We start from the raw sequence: 14919 nt of genomic DNA, 5'->3' as shown, positions 1-14919 counted from the left end.
TATCGTTATTGTAAATATTTGCACCAAAATATTTATGCCTAGAACCATAGTTTTGTCTAACAGTCCTTGGATCTTTGCCATATTCCTCGTCCCTGTCAAAGGATCTTCCTATACTATCATTCTCTATGATGAACTTGTCTATGCTCTATTGTCATATTGATTATGCATTATACTTACATGGTTAACTAATTTGACGAACAATGTGTTGTAAAAAAGAAATGGATAGTAATGATGATGATATCATCATCTTATTATCTTTGAGTTTGGTCGGCCCTCTAGGTGCTTAGTGAGATTGATTGGCATGTATGTGGCTGCCCTCTAAAATCTCGATTCAACTTTACTCACGGAAAGGGAAATCGATGGGCTTAAAACCAGCGGCCGCCACGTAAGTGCCCTGCAGCAAAGCACGAGGATCTCTCTCTCTCTCTCTCTCTCCCCCCCCCCCCCCCCCCCCCCCCCCCCCCCCAACACACACACACACACACACACTGTACACACACCCACAAACATAAACACGCGCGCACGCACAACAGACTCCACAAACGACAGCTGATCATGGCTGACCGTGGAGGTGATGACGGTGCTGCACATCCACAGCGTCGCAAAGTACTGGTGGCAATAGACGAGAGCGATGAAAGCATGTATGCGCTCTCTTGGGTTCTTGACAATCTCATTGTCCCAGGCACCCCTGGACACCGCCGCTCGTCTGACCTCATCGTGCTGCTGCACGTTCAGACACATCCGCAAGTTTTTGTTGGACCTGCTGGTCCTGGTATGCTTCTTCAATCATGTCGTAGTTCTTCTCGGGGAGGAATAGAATGTAGCCACGCGCTTGTGATGCTCGTCTCGTGCATTTTGAAATTTGCGTTATGCATGATGTGCACGTATGTGAATGTTCCATGGTCAAATGGCTATGTAGACATGTATATTTGTATGTGTATGCCTAGAGATGATTGGGAATAAGCAAGGTGCATGTGTATGTGTATAATGATATGTGTCTCCGTCCGTATACATCTATTTTTTATTGTGATTAAGCCCATATGAATGTGTTTGTGTATCTGTGCAAGTGGATGCAGCTCATGTGTGCATACATATATGCCATGTTTGTGTTTGTGTGCAAGATTGTTTGTGTATGTCTATGTGTGGAAGTGGATTTGGTCCCATCCAGATACATGTATGTTGTTGTATGTATATGTGTGCAAGTGGACTCATGTGCATAGATGTGTGTGTGTGTGCGCGCGCACATACACGTTTGCGTATGTGTGCAATTGGATGTTGGTCTTCTGTGTATAGATGTATGTGTTTGTGTGTATGTGCAAGTGGATATATTTCTGTATGTGTACAAGTGGAGTTTGGTCTCATATGCATAGACGTATGCGTCTGTGTGTATGTGCAAAGTGGTGTATGTGTATATGTGTAAGTGGATGTTGGTCTCATGTGCATAGATGTATGTGTGTTTGTGTATGTGTGCAAGTGGATGTTGGTCTCATGTTCATAGATGTATGTTTGTAAGTGTGTGTGGGTGTGTATGTGTGCGCACGAGCAAGTGGGTTGGTCTTGTTTACATACATGTATGCTGTGGTTGTGCATGTGTGCAAGTGGATGTATGTTTATCTATGTGTGCTAGTGGATGTTGGTCTCGTGTCACATGTGGATATATGTATGCGGGACGTCCACGGTTATCAACATGCATGTGCATGTTTTTGTGTATACGCACATACCAAAAAGCGATAAATGATATCTAATTCAATGTTGTTTTGGGTTCAGAGAACTTATCTGATTGCGGTTTCCTTTCTTTTCCACTAAAGGCCATCCTCCTGCAGGGTTTTACATCACACCCGAGATAATTGACTCTGTAAAGAAGCATCAGGAAGAAATTTCCAAAAAAGTGTTACTTCGTGGGAAAACTTTATGTGACGAAAAGCACGTAAGTTCCCCTCTCAGCTGTAAATGTTACTCGGAGCCTCTTTAGGTGGTTGACATTTTGCTTACCACTTGTGTTCAAAAACCTAACTTTTTTCTGGTCAATTCATGCAATTATAGGCAACTCATATTCTTTGAATGATCATTTAATGCGGTTTTGCATTACTGTTTTCCCGCCTTGCAGTTGGAATCAGAAACAATGGTTGCGCTTGGCGATCCCAGGGATGCTATTTGTGAAGCCGTTGAGAAACTTCACACCGACTACTTGGTTGTTGGAAGTCATGGCTATGGGGCCATAAAGAGGTATGTTTGTCTTGTCAGACGTAAGAGTGTATTCTACTTGCAGTATAACTCATGATAAACACTGGTGTTGCACTTGTCCAACTTAGATCAAGCCTGCTCACGCTTACTGTGTTATTATTTATGTTTTTGCAGGGCGTTTCTTGGGAGTGTGAGCGATTACTGCGCGCACAACGCCAAGTGCCCCGTGGTCATTGTGAAGAAGCCCTCCTAGAGTATGTGGGCTGAGGATTTTCATTGGGGATAAGAGTTTAGCTCTTTGTTTGCGCAATAAAAAGCCCGATTGTTTTGTTTGAAGATCCATGTCTATTTTTGTTTGAGGCTTCAGTTTGGGACTATTTTTGCTGTTGATTGGGCCTTTTTGAACTGCTGAGCATTGTATATGTGAATTGGCTGCTTTGCTTCACTGTTGCAGCTGTCGTGCACACAGCGAAGATTTAAATGTTATGTAGTTTACCTTCCAATACGGACCGCAAAAAGTGAAAATCTTCATGTATATATAACTTCTTAAGAGACTTTTGAACAATAATTAGCTGTATGAGTATTATGTGCGCACTGTGCGATCGCATGAGCAGATTAGCATGCACTGATTTCTTTTGTTACTTTAATGATATGAGGTGTGAATTGTAAATATGTTAGCATATGCTAAATCTCTCGAAAGGTCTCGTGGGATTGATCTCCTAAATTACATTGTTCGTCTTTGAATCTTGTTTCTGTGAATTGATAGTGCTGCTGTCAATTATTGCATCACACAGGTTAAGCTTTCCTCGAGGAGACATTATGCCGTGGAATGGTTTTCCAGGAAAATCAGTGTTTGCGAAATTTCACCTGTAATTTGAGAGAAATAGTGCTAATATGAAAAATTAGTTCAGTTAAACAAGCATGCCGAATTTGTTGGGTACCACTTTTGCACCGTCTAGATTTGTATGCTAGGGTTGCCCCTCAATCCTCGGACTTGAGTGCCAGGATTTGCTGCATTGCAATGTCTTTTTTTTTTTGTGAGATCAGAAAATGCTTGAAAAGCGTGCTGACGACCTGAACGTTAGTTGTCAATGCATTGCATGTTGTTATGGCCTGCTTTTGCTCAGCTAGTGGTGCTCTCATTAACCAGCAAAGACTGTTTGCCATTTTGGCTGGCGTTGATGCAGAGTACTGTTGACGGGTCTCCGATGGAATAGGGAAAGATTTCCAAGAGACTCCTGCAGGAGCCATGTGGGAACCAGATAAACAAAGCCATAGCTTAGTTTTCAGTGTTTTCTATTCATTCTATATGTCTTCAAAAGCAGGCAATTGATTAACTCAAAAAAGGGGGTAGTTTAGCCATAGCATACTCTCTGGTGTTTGCTCTTTATGGAGGAATCAGAAGGTTTTGTTCTTTATTCAGTCAAACAGAAGGCTAGACAATTCATTTATAAGAAATACGGAATCTGTGAAATGAATGTGCAATTGTCAAATTTAAATTGCGTTTTTCCCAAGTTTGATTTGCTCGAGATTTGCGGTAGTCAATCATCCTACCATAGATCTCATCTCCTCCCATGATCATGTGAGATGTAGCTGCGTGTTCTTCCAGTGATCTTATCCAAACCACGATATTCACTTTTTGTTATTGGTGTCGGATCATGAACCTTTTTAAAATTCCTTGGGAAAGGGTCATATGTTTTGCATGTATAACTTATTTCCAAAACATTCATTCCCTTTTGAATAAACATTGAATATGTTCCTTTGGGCGGGTGGTATACTTGAAATTCTTCCAAGGAATAGGTAGTATACATTTGTATTTTCCCAAATAATGGAACGTCGCTTTTTTAGGGACCTAGTTCATTGCCTTCAAGAACTCTCCCATTCTCTTGGCACTAAATCTGCAAGCTCAAGAAAAGGGTATGAGATTAGCAATAACTCCTTTTGTCAAATACATCTGGCCTTCATCCACTAGATGCAATTGATTACATGCATCAAGCACACGCGCAAAAGTGATTGCATAGGGGGCGGTGCATTCTCATTGCCTATATGAAAAATAGTTCAAAGCTTAATCTTTGTTACACACTCTTTAGATGAAACCACCACAATGCTACAAGTTTGTGGCCATACCTCTATTCTATGGTTATGAAGCTAAATCTTCTACCCTTAATGAAGCTTATTTTCTTCTCAATCGAAAGTGGTATCAGCTTATCCAAGTAGTTCGATAGAAACAAACTATACCATTTGCATATCAAACAAAGTAAGCCATGGCCCTCAATCATTCTCACATACATGCATCGTTGTGAGTATTTGAGTCCATCCAAAGGGCGTATCTTGCTTACATTTTCACATTTGAGTAATAGCTTACATTAGAAATAAGCTTTTGTAAGTTGTCTTGTGGAGTCTGGATTCTAGGGTAAGGTCTTTGTAATGGCTTACCCTTGTTGTGATTGTTTGAAGTTGACTTCCTTTAAAGCTTCAGTGAAGTAAGATTTTTTGCCTTCATTTGCCTATGCTTTTTCTAAATGCATTTTCAAGTCAACGGTTTTATCTATTTTGTTGAGAAACAAATAAGATGATTCAGTTTTTCTTCATCCGGCTTCATGTTGCACGGTATGCATATCACAGCTCTGGGATTAAACTTCGAGACTATTATTACCAGCGCATAGATGTAAACTCGAGGCCTTGCTTTAGACGCAACACCTACTTGTGCATGCATCTTGAAAGAAAAGTGACATGCAAGAAATCTAAGAAATAGCTAGTCTAAGGTTACAAAACAAGGAATGCTAGACAATGCTCTGGTCAAAATGTATACATAATGGAGGACCTTATTTTTAATTTTTTGTTTTTAAGTGCCAAAGTGATTTAATCATGTTTTTCTCGAGTAGTGATTGAAAGTTTTAATCATGTGAGAAAATATAATCTTTGTATTTCACGCCACTTTCAAGCATGTGACTTGTAGTTGGATTGGTGTCTTGTAATGCAAAATATAAAATACAAAGTAACACTAAATAGAAATAAGCAAATTATCACCTACCTTGCTGAACGTGTGACCTATGCAACTTGATGTACATAACAAAATATTATTGTTATTTAAACTTCATTTTCCAATCCAGACAACTTTTAGAATAAAGCTTTATTTTCTTCAACTCTTACATTATTTTTCAAAACACGATCCGCCAATTGTGGAATTTTGAATAAGAAAATTGTTGTCTCAAAATTGTTGGTTGAGACAATTCTTCAACACTTTGGTTTATCTATTTGACTACATCTTGAGCTTTTGCATGAGCAAGGCAGCAATGCTCCTTGATCAAAGAAATCCCCCATGTTTACAACAATACCAACAATAAAATGGTTTAAGAATTATCTCGCAAGTGGAGTTAGAGATGTTAAAAATAGTGAGAAACGTTCAAATTTAGTCGAATCACCTCTAAAGAAGGTTTTCCGATGCATTGTTTGTTTGTTTTTATGTTCGCTAGGGAGGAAATGTGGTTAGGCAAGCGTTTCGAGAGCAGACCTATTGTTGGCATCAAAACCAAGTGTTTTTAATATGCACTAGGGAGGAAATGTGGTTAGGCAAGTGTTTAAAGAGCAAACCCACTGTTGCCATTAACACCAAAAGTAGTGTGTTTCAACTTCAAATAGCACAGCTTGAAGGTTCAAAAGGTTAATGTAGGAGCATTATTGGTATATTGAATAGATTTCAAAGTTTTTTACGCTTAATTTCTCCTTTAATTCTAATATTTGGAATTAATCAATTTTAAAATTTACTTCTACATTTTAAGTAGTGAGAAAATCTCCAAAAATCAAGAAAAGTTTGTATTAAAAACCTCCAACTATAGTCAAATTGTCCTTGAAATTTTTCAAATTGAAGTTTCCCAAGTTTTTGAAGATAATAGTATTTTGAAAATTGACGGTAGAATGAACGTACGTTTTTTCCAAGCAAGGATGGTGTCAACATTAAACCCCTTGACTCCATATGAGGTTTTTAAATGGAAGGACTCTCGATGGCTAGCTTCTAAGAGTTTGTACAAGAAGAAAGCAAGGAGTTAATATATGTGGTAAGTAAAAGGTATAGCTCGGATGATTGGCTTAGGGTATCCCACGCCATCCGGCCGTGCCCTGTGCGATAGCTCCTAGGTACTTGTGACTAAAATCGGTTGTAACCCTCTATCTCGCAAGGCTCGGCTTGAGCTTGAGGCTGAATTGTAATCTATTGGTGACTTTATAATACAATCACTCACAATTGTGAGTTCTGCAGAAAAAAATGAAAGGACTCTTTTATAAACTAAAACATCAACAAAAAATTTCAATCAGTGTCAAATATATGCCTAACTCTCTTCTTCACTAAGACTTGCTTCAAAAAGGAAGTTTTTAGAGGTACACTAACCATATTTGCGATTTGCGACTTTTGGCATGCCATGCCGTAGAGAAAAAAGAAAGAAGGCATATTTGTGTGCCTTTCTTATTAGAGAATAGATCCCTTAATTAAAGGGCTTCATTTAGCTTCATTCGCACTTTGCTTTAGGGCGAGTTTAGATGAGCTCGGCAACAGAAGGATATTTCAAAACCTCCCTCCTCTAACATCATTCACATAGGGCAAAGACATCAACGATCATAGACAAAGCTCTAGTAGGCTCTAGCCAATGAGAGATGGACCTCTGGTGCTCGAGCAGTGCAGCCCACGACTCACGTTGCAAAAGCGTACGATAGAGGTGCGTGTCCGAGGGGGGGGGGAGGGGGCTCGCCCAAATTTTTTGTGGATCCGAAGATGCCCTCTTCTTCTCGTTTTCTGTAATGAGCAGGCTCCATGAAGAGAGCACTTCCCTTTCACCCCCTTTGTCATTACCCATCTAAACTTAGCCTTAAAATACCTATAGACCATGGCAAAAAATTTCTTACAAACGAGACAAGAGAATAAGACAAGCTTCTTTACGAGTCTCCTCTCTCTCTCTCTCTCTCTCTCTCTCTCTCTCTCTCTCTCTCTCTCTGCGACTTTTTTTGTAGTTAAGACTTGTTGTAGGAAGAAACCAAAATGTTTCAACATTCCGTTGGTACTGTCATTATGGTTCCAGTTAAATGAAGGAAAAGAGGTGAGATTGACAGTTGAGAATTCCAGGCACAAAATCAAAGGCGTGCACAGACGTCAGATGAGAAAACGTAAACAAAGATGTGAAAAGTAAGCAGGGACAGAAAAGTAAACAAGGACATGGCGGGGGGGGGGGGGGATGTGTAAAGTGTGAGCTTTGTCCTAAAGTGTGACTCAAGGAAAGAAGAGTGGAATTATCCCCCATGCTGTGGAGCAAGGCTATAGAGCTATTTAAAGCTCATTTCATGAATGAATAAACACAACTCTATTTTGCACTACATGCTTGTCTATGGTGAGCTTGTGCTAAGCTAAGTCAATACTCAAGATTGTGTTTATGAGTCCGAGCTAATTCTATCTTGGAACCTAATTCACTAAAGTGATAATCTTGCTTACACACACACTCACACACTTGCACTATGTTTCTCTTTCATCCACCCTAGCTAGCACGATCCCATTCTTAACAATTGGTATCAGAGCAACGGTTATGCTAGCTAGGTTTGCTATTATTCATCTGAGTGTTTGTACAATTAGCATTCATTAATCATCAATAGCTAGATCCATTAGTTTTGCTCTTCTATTACATAACGCATGCCTAATTAGTATTCCATTGGCTAGCATGAGCATGTTCTTGAGCTAAAGACTCTTGGGCCACTAACTCACTGGCCAATTGGAAGCCTAATTAGCATTAGAGTACATTGATTTAGCCATTAGGAACTTGCATTTTGCATTCAAAATATATTTCTTATTTAGCAAAATTGGCATTCACCATTGGTGTGTGTATGTATAATCCCATTTGAGAGCTTCTCGTCAAGCCTATCCATGTCAAAATTGCATTTCTTTTGCCTATTCAGCTTGCTCAATTTTGCTCTCCTACACACCCTCAATCTATGGTTTTTCTTGCAGAATCAAGGCCCAATTGTGTGTGTGTAAAAGGCCTTTAATGCCCCCCAAAACCTTGTAGAAAAGAAGCCCCAAAAGGTGTTCAAAGCTAGCCCTACCAAGGTGGGAACACCCTATAAATAAGGGTCGACACTTGTTTTGAGGGGCCACACACACACACACACAACTTTTGGGCGCCCACGGCGGATCTCAGGCCAGTGGTCAACTGCAATTTATTGGCTTTTTGGGTCCGCCACCGGACGGGGCTTCCACCGGTTGGTTTTCAACTTCGTCGACCGTCTGGCGCGTAGTCAAAGCATTGCCGACTGTAGTCTTGAATATCACCTCCGTTCACGATCGACTGGTCATTGCCCGCTGCCCGGAGATCTGTCCACGCCTACCTGCGCATGCTCGGCCTGACCCAGCTGCTCGGAGACCCTACCCGCTGCCCCCGACTTCCCGGAAGTGCTGTCCGTTTTCCCCGCTGCCGAATCCAACTTGGCCCTTGATCCCACTACCCATTGGAAATACCTCAAGCTCTGAGTGCTTACTCCCGCCTAATGCAATACCTCAAGCCATAAGGGAATGCTACTTCTCTCGAACTTCAAAGGAATCAAAAAAAGGAAAGTTTAGAATGCTTTCCGAAGGCCTTCAAAGGTGGCCATCAAACAAGCATCAAAGCAAAGCACAGGACATTACTTCTTTGTGAAGAGGGGATTCACCCCAGTGAAGAGGAGATTCATAAAGGAAGAAAACTATCTCTCTCTCTCTCTCTCTCTCTCTCTCTCTCTCTCTCTCTCTCTCGCAATGAACCCTAAAGATTTGCAACCAAGTACAATAATTTGCAAATAGATTTTTTATCAACTCCAAAATGGGAACTTGTGCCCGTGTAAAGAGGTAGACACTGGCTAGGAGAGTCTCCTAAGCTAAGACCCCTCTATTAGCACAATGGGGGAAAAGTGAATAGAAAAATTCAACAGGGAGGTGTTTCACACATGTGGCAAACGAAATTAAGAAGATACCTTATGAAAAAATGTTTATGGTCTGTCATCAGTACTACCTTAGAGCAACAAGTCGAACCCGATGGAGTACACACCAGGGCAACTACACTCATAGCAATAGCATAGAATTTAGTCAAAGACGAAGAAGCATTGCGAATGATCATCACCTCCTTGCATGACAACTATGTGCATTTCATAGACGAATGTAAGCATGCACATGATGCCAGGCATGTCCTAGAAAGTAATTTTGGAGCCACACCCAAAAGAAATAAAGTTAGTCTCAAAAGACAACTTTACAAGATCACCATGATTGAAGGGGAGGACATTGTTAGCCTAGTAAATAGGCATAAGAGCATTGCCACGCAGCTCACTTACATCCAGGTCGAAGTACCAGAAGACGACAAAGTGGCCGTACTATTAAGTGAACTTTCACCTTTTTATGACCACTTAGTCACAATTCTTGAAGAAAAAGAACCGGCTCCACCTTTCCAAGATGTCATAAACTCAATCCATGCAGAAGAAAGAAAGCAAAAAGGATCATTAACCTCGTCAGGAGATGTTTTTATCACAACATCCTCAAGGGGAAGATATTCGCCATCAATATCATCAACCGGAAGAAAGTTTTATGAATGTGGAAGAATGGGACACGTAGCGAAAGACTGCTACACAAATAAACCTTGCAACAAATGCTATAAGACGGGACACCCTCCCTCTCGATGCTACTCAAATGGAGGCAGTAGCATTGGAGAAAGCAGCAGCAGTAGAAGCAGCAGCAAAAGCCACAAAAAGAAGAGACCTATCAAAGAATCAACTCACATGGTAGAAGACAAAAAAGATGAAGGTGAGAACAACCTTGTCTTTTATGAAGACCCATTTTGAAAATGCGGCCTCTCTATTTGTAAGGGAGGACTTTTATTTTCCTGTGTAGATTTTGTCAGTCTGTGTGGATATTACCATTCTGTGTGGATACCGACTTATCATCATGTGTGGATATTGCATCTTCAGTACTTGATCATAGTCCAAACCTCAAGGGGACGATTGTAAAGTGTGAGCTTTGTCTTAAAATGTGAGTCAAGGAAAGAAGAGTGGAATTATCCCACATGCTATGGAGCAAAGAGCAAAGATGTAGAGCTACTTGAAGCTCATTTCATGAATGAATAAACATGACTCTATTTTGCACTATATGCTTGTCTATGGTGAGTTTGTGTTAAACTAAGTTAATACTCAAGATTGTGTTTATGAGTCAATCTAATTCTATCTTGGAACCTAATTCACTTGAGTGATAATTCTTCTTACACACACAGAGACTCACACACTTGCACTATGTTTCTCTTTCATCCACCCTAGCTAGTTCGATCTACATTCTTAACAAGATGTAGATCACTTTATTAAGTTGTAACAAATCACCCGTGCATGCGCGGTTAGCTCAACAGGCTCCCATGCTCGAGATAGTGGATTCGAAACTTAGTTCGTCGTCAACCATTGACTTTTTTGGGGTCATTCCTCTGTCTCGAGATTTATGCACTTCAACTTCCATAGTTGATCCCACTGCCTTGGGGTCATTAAGACCCCTTCCAAGTATTGTGGAGGATAGCCCACCAATATTGAGGATAACCCACCGGGAAAAGACTTTGGTTGAAAGGGTGGTGCAATGAAACTAAAAGTCTACAAGATCGGCGCACAGTGACGGAAAAAAAAAGCAAAAGGAAAGGGAGAAGAGTAAAGTTAAAAGGATGGAATAATATTTGGTGGAACGTTGTTCTTCCCTTAAAAACCATGGCTTCCCTCTGAGTCCTCTCTCGGCACAAAAAAACGCGCGCGCACACACACACACACACACGCTCTTAAACAAGTGTCTCCGGAAGCTAGCATGCAGTAGCCTAGCTCTCGCCTCTCTTCTCTCTCTCGTCTCGGCGCGCGGACACACACATACGCACACTTAAAACGAGCGTCTCTCTCTCTCTCTCTCTCTCTCTCTCTCTCTCATGGGTTCTGTCATGCACGGCCTTCCCGAGTACTCCAGTGATTGGCAGCTCCGTGAAGCCGAGAACGAGTACAATCGAGGAATAGGTAGCCCATATTGTGGCAGCCATGCGCCCTCCCCGCCTCAAGATCTGTGGCTCCTACTTTGGAAGCCGCCCAGCCTCCTAAACTTTCTCAAACTATTACTCCATCACTGCGTCTGGTCGAAGCGCTCTTTGACAGGCCTTTCAAAACGCAATGGTGGGTGAATGTAAGGGCTCTTGTTCGTTCCACATCATTTCGTTTGTAATTGGGAGCTCCGACTTTCTTTTACTTTAAAACAAACCAACGTGAGAAAGCAACAATTTTTTCGTTGCGAGTTTTCAAACTCATTTTGTGTAGGTGCTCTTACAATGTATTTTTGCTTGAATCTAGAATTTTCACAGTTGCAGAAACAATGTTAGAAGGCCTCCAAAATCTTTGTAACGAGCCTTTAAGATTAATTTGGTAACTAGAAAGCTCTAGAAATTGTGCAAATGTTTGGCTTAGCCTCAACGTCTAAGCGTAGTATTAAAAAATCGAGATTGATTTCTCTCTCCGAGAACGACTCATTTGACCTGTCTATGTGGACCACGGGGATTGTGTCAAAAGGAAAAATATTCCAGCACTTGGGAGCCCCTTTGGGGGGTGGATGTTACCCATAAGGAGAGATTCTTGTGGGTTATGGAGAAGGTCAACATCAAGATGCAAAGGTGGGAGTATGTGATTCTCCCCTTTGCAAGCAGAGTGAAGATTATCATTTTTTTTAATACTGCCCTATATAGCCTTCAATGGTCCTCTACTTAAGCTAGCTAAATGCAATTGGAAAGAGTTTTTGAAACCAGTAAAGAGATTTCTATGGAAGAACAACACTAAAGACGCAGCACCCTGGCAGTGGGAAAAATGGACATGGTTGCTAGGCCTAAGGAGCAAGGCGGGCTTGGGATCCTTAACCCTAGCACCCACGCAAATGATCAATATGCCAAGTTTGTGGTAGCCCTTGCTAAGCAAGACCAGGCATGGGCTATTATGCCAAGGATATGATGGACAGATCAAGAATACGCTCGCAAGGGCGGCCAGTGGAAAGGGCTCGAGATGCACGACAAGTTGTTGGCCCCGCAATGGGCCATCTTGAGACTTGGGGGTACGATAGGCGAGCTTACTCAAAAATGCAACAGAGCAACATAGACTTTGGAATGGGGAGAGATTTCAAGGTACTTCCACAACTCTATATCTCAATGGTCCCCTTGGCTCTCCAAAGCCGGAGGCATCCTTCTTACCCCATTCTGGAGGGAAGATGCCATAAAGGTTAGTAATAGAGGTATTAGACGTATAGGACAATTGTGGGACTACACAGAAGCTGTTTTGCAAAGGAGCAGATCAACAAGGCTTCGAGTTTAGCCTTAGTGGGTCTGAAAGATTGTTGATCAGTAGAGCGCTAGAACGACTTAATGGGTGGTATTTGTCGGACTATGAATCCAAGTTCGAGTGGAAAGCTTGGCATTGGTCTATTAACATACATTTCTTAACACCACAAACTAAGGATGTATATCTCACCCTTATGACTTCTTAAGATTGGTTCTCCCTGCTCAACAGGCAGTGGGCAAAAATTGACCAAGGTCGTGAAGAACATATGGCACCCTCAATGGCCTCTTGGGATGAAGGTCTCCTTATGGAAGGTGCTATGGGGATCCATGCCTACTGGAGTAAATTTCCTTGCTAGGGAATCGATGTAGATAGATGCTCACAATGTAGAACGGCTTGTGAAGACCTCTCTCACCTTTTCAAGGAATGTCCGACGATCTGTGGTCTAGCAGGCAAGATCTGCAAATAGGTCCAAAAGACTTGGAGAATATGATTTTTTAAGAACGATCTATTCTTGGGAGTAAAGGTGTTTAAGATCCATACACTGCTCATTACTACACAAATTGTAAGGTATTGCTACTTTAAACACATTTGGAAGGCAAAAAACTATCGGATCTTCGAGAACTTCTTGGAATTAGCTAAGCCCACGGAGATATTGCAAAAAAGCAGGGTAACGATCATCACCATTGGAAAGCAAAGGAACTCAGAGGAGTGGAAAAGGACCCAGGGTGCTTCATTAATGGACATGCAAAGGTGAAAGTATGGGCTCATCCATAGTTGTGGGGTGGCTCCCCCATTAGTCAATGTATCTACAATCGGTCATGGCTCGCCATGAGCATGGCAAGAATGTGTAACTTTTCAATATAATCCACTCACTATTGTAAGTTTTACACAAAAAATAAAAATAAAAATTGGTAACATAACGGGACATAAAAGTGTCCTTTCAAGATTTTAGCAAAAAATTCAATACCATTAGGGAAAATATGGACTCTCAAAGGGACCCTATAAGGAGGTTTGAGTTTGCCTCTCTTGTCCAAAGTGGACAACCCGGTGAAGTACATAAACGCTTTGTCAAAACAATATCAACCAACATATCATTGGAAAGAACTTAGAAAATAGGTTCTAAGTTTGAAAAATCTGACAAATTTAGAGTTGATTTGTAGAAGTTATGGCCTCCCCACTAAAGCTGAAATGTGGGGAGAGATTTCATTTATAAGACGGAGTTTTCACATCAAAAAAAGAATCTTTTAGAACATAAGGAATCTGATGACATGCTATATATCAATGGATAGATCTCAATGAGTACATTCTACATCCAAAATGTCTGACAAGTTTTGATTTCGTTTGTAAAAATATATTTTACTGTGTGTCCGTTTTGGATAAGAGGGAGAAAGTCAAAGTCCTTATAGGACCCATTTGAGAGTCCAAAATTTTCCTAATGTCTTTGTATATGTGTGAAGTTTCAAGTGTCCTTACATTTGTTAGATGCTAGGAAACATTTCTACATGGGAAAAATAAGTCACACTAGTAGAACATCATCGCCTTCGGCGGCAGCATGGCCGATCGCCTTCGACGGCCTGTCTCTCTCTCTTTGTGCGCGTGCTATCCGCTTGTGTCACCGGCTTGCAGGGAACACGGCTGGATCAAGCTACTTGTGACACCCCTTCTCCATGCCATGTTTGCCTTCAAGATGCAAGCAAATGTGATTTCATCTGGAGAGACACCCTCATATCTGTCGAAAGTAGCACAGAGCTTCTTGGCCTTGCCCAGTTGGACATATCCCGCGATTAGTGCACTCCAAGAGACGACATCCCGGTTAGGAGGGTCCTCGTGCACATTTTGTGCTTTATGAAGTGCACCCCACTTATTGATACATGTCGACCAAGACGATGCTAAGCACAACATTGTCTTTGAACAATCCAAGTCTAACAATATCATCGTGAATTCATGTGTAATGCCACATGCCTTCAAGGTGCAAGTGTACGTGATTGTGTTTAGAGAGATGCCCTCTCTTTACATCTGCTCTAAAATAGCCCGGAGCTTCGTGACTCTAACCCTTGCCTTTTGTTCCCCCATTGTAGAGCCGGAGCTTCAGACGTCTCATCGTAGAAACCCCCCCCCCCCCCCCTCACCTCACCTCACCTTGTCATGTTTTCCTTTAAGATTCAAGCGAATGTGATTGCATCTGGAGAGACACCCTCACTTCGCATCTGCCAAAAATAGCATACAGCGTCTTAGCCATGCCCAAGTTCGACATATCCTGCAATTAGTGCATTCCAAGAGACGACATTGCAGTTAGGAGACTCGTTGCGCACTTTTGTGCTCTATGAAGTACACCACATTTGGGAAACATGTCAACCAAGGCAGTGCCAAGCACGATGTTTTCTTTCAACAACCTGAGTC

At 41.5% G+C, this 14919-nt stretch overlaps 1 protein-coding gene across 2 annotated transcripts; it reads left to right on the top strand.

Annotated features, from left to right (window-relative positions):
• Nucleotides 1-458: 458 nt before the first annotated feature.
• On the top strand, nucleotides 459-2687 carry LOC147460964 (universal stress protein PHOS34-like). Of its 2 annotated transcripts, none has more exons than XM_086508628.1 (4): nucleotides 459-772; nucleotides 1824-1927; nucleotides 2108-2226; nucleotides 2359-2687. In XM_086508628.1, exons 1-4 carry the CDS (start codon nucleotides 556-558, stop codon nucleotides 2435-2437), a joined length of 519 nt encoding a protein of 172 aa, XP_086364754.1. In that variant the 5' UTR covers nucleotides 459-555; the 3' UTR covers nucleotides 2438-2687. The 2 variants fall into 2 exon arrangements, with proteins under 2 accessions (XP_086364754.1, XP_086364753.1); XM_086508627.1 differs by having other exon boundaries at nucleotides 1809-1927.
• The last annotated feature ends 12232 nt before the right edge of the window (nucleotides 2688-14919 follow it).

The sequence above is a fragment of the Adiantum capillus-veneris genome, chromosome 3, assembly GCF_014529385.1.
Source record: "Adiantum capillus-veneris isolate H3 chromosome 3, ASM1452938v2, whole genome shotgun sequence".
Lineage (NCBI taxonomy): Eukaryota > Viridiplantae > Streptophyta > Polypodiopsida > Polypodiales > Pteridaceae > Adiantum > Adiantum capillus-veneris.
This window is presented reverse-complemented; position numbering and strand designations above follow the sequence as displayed.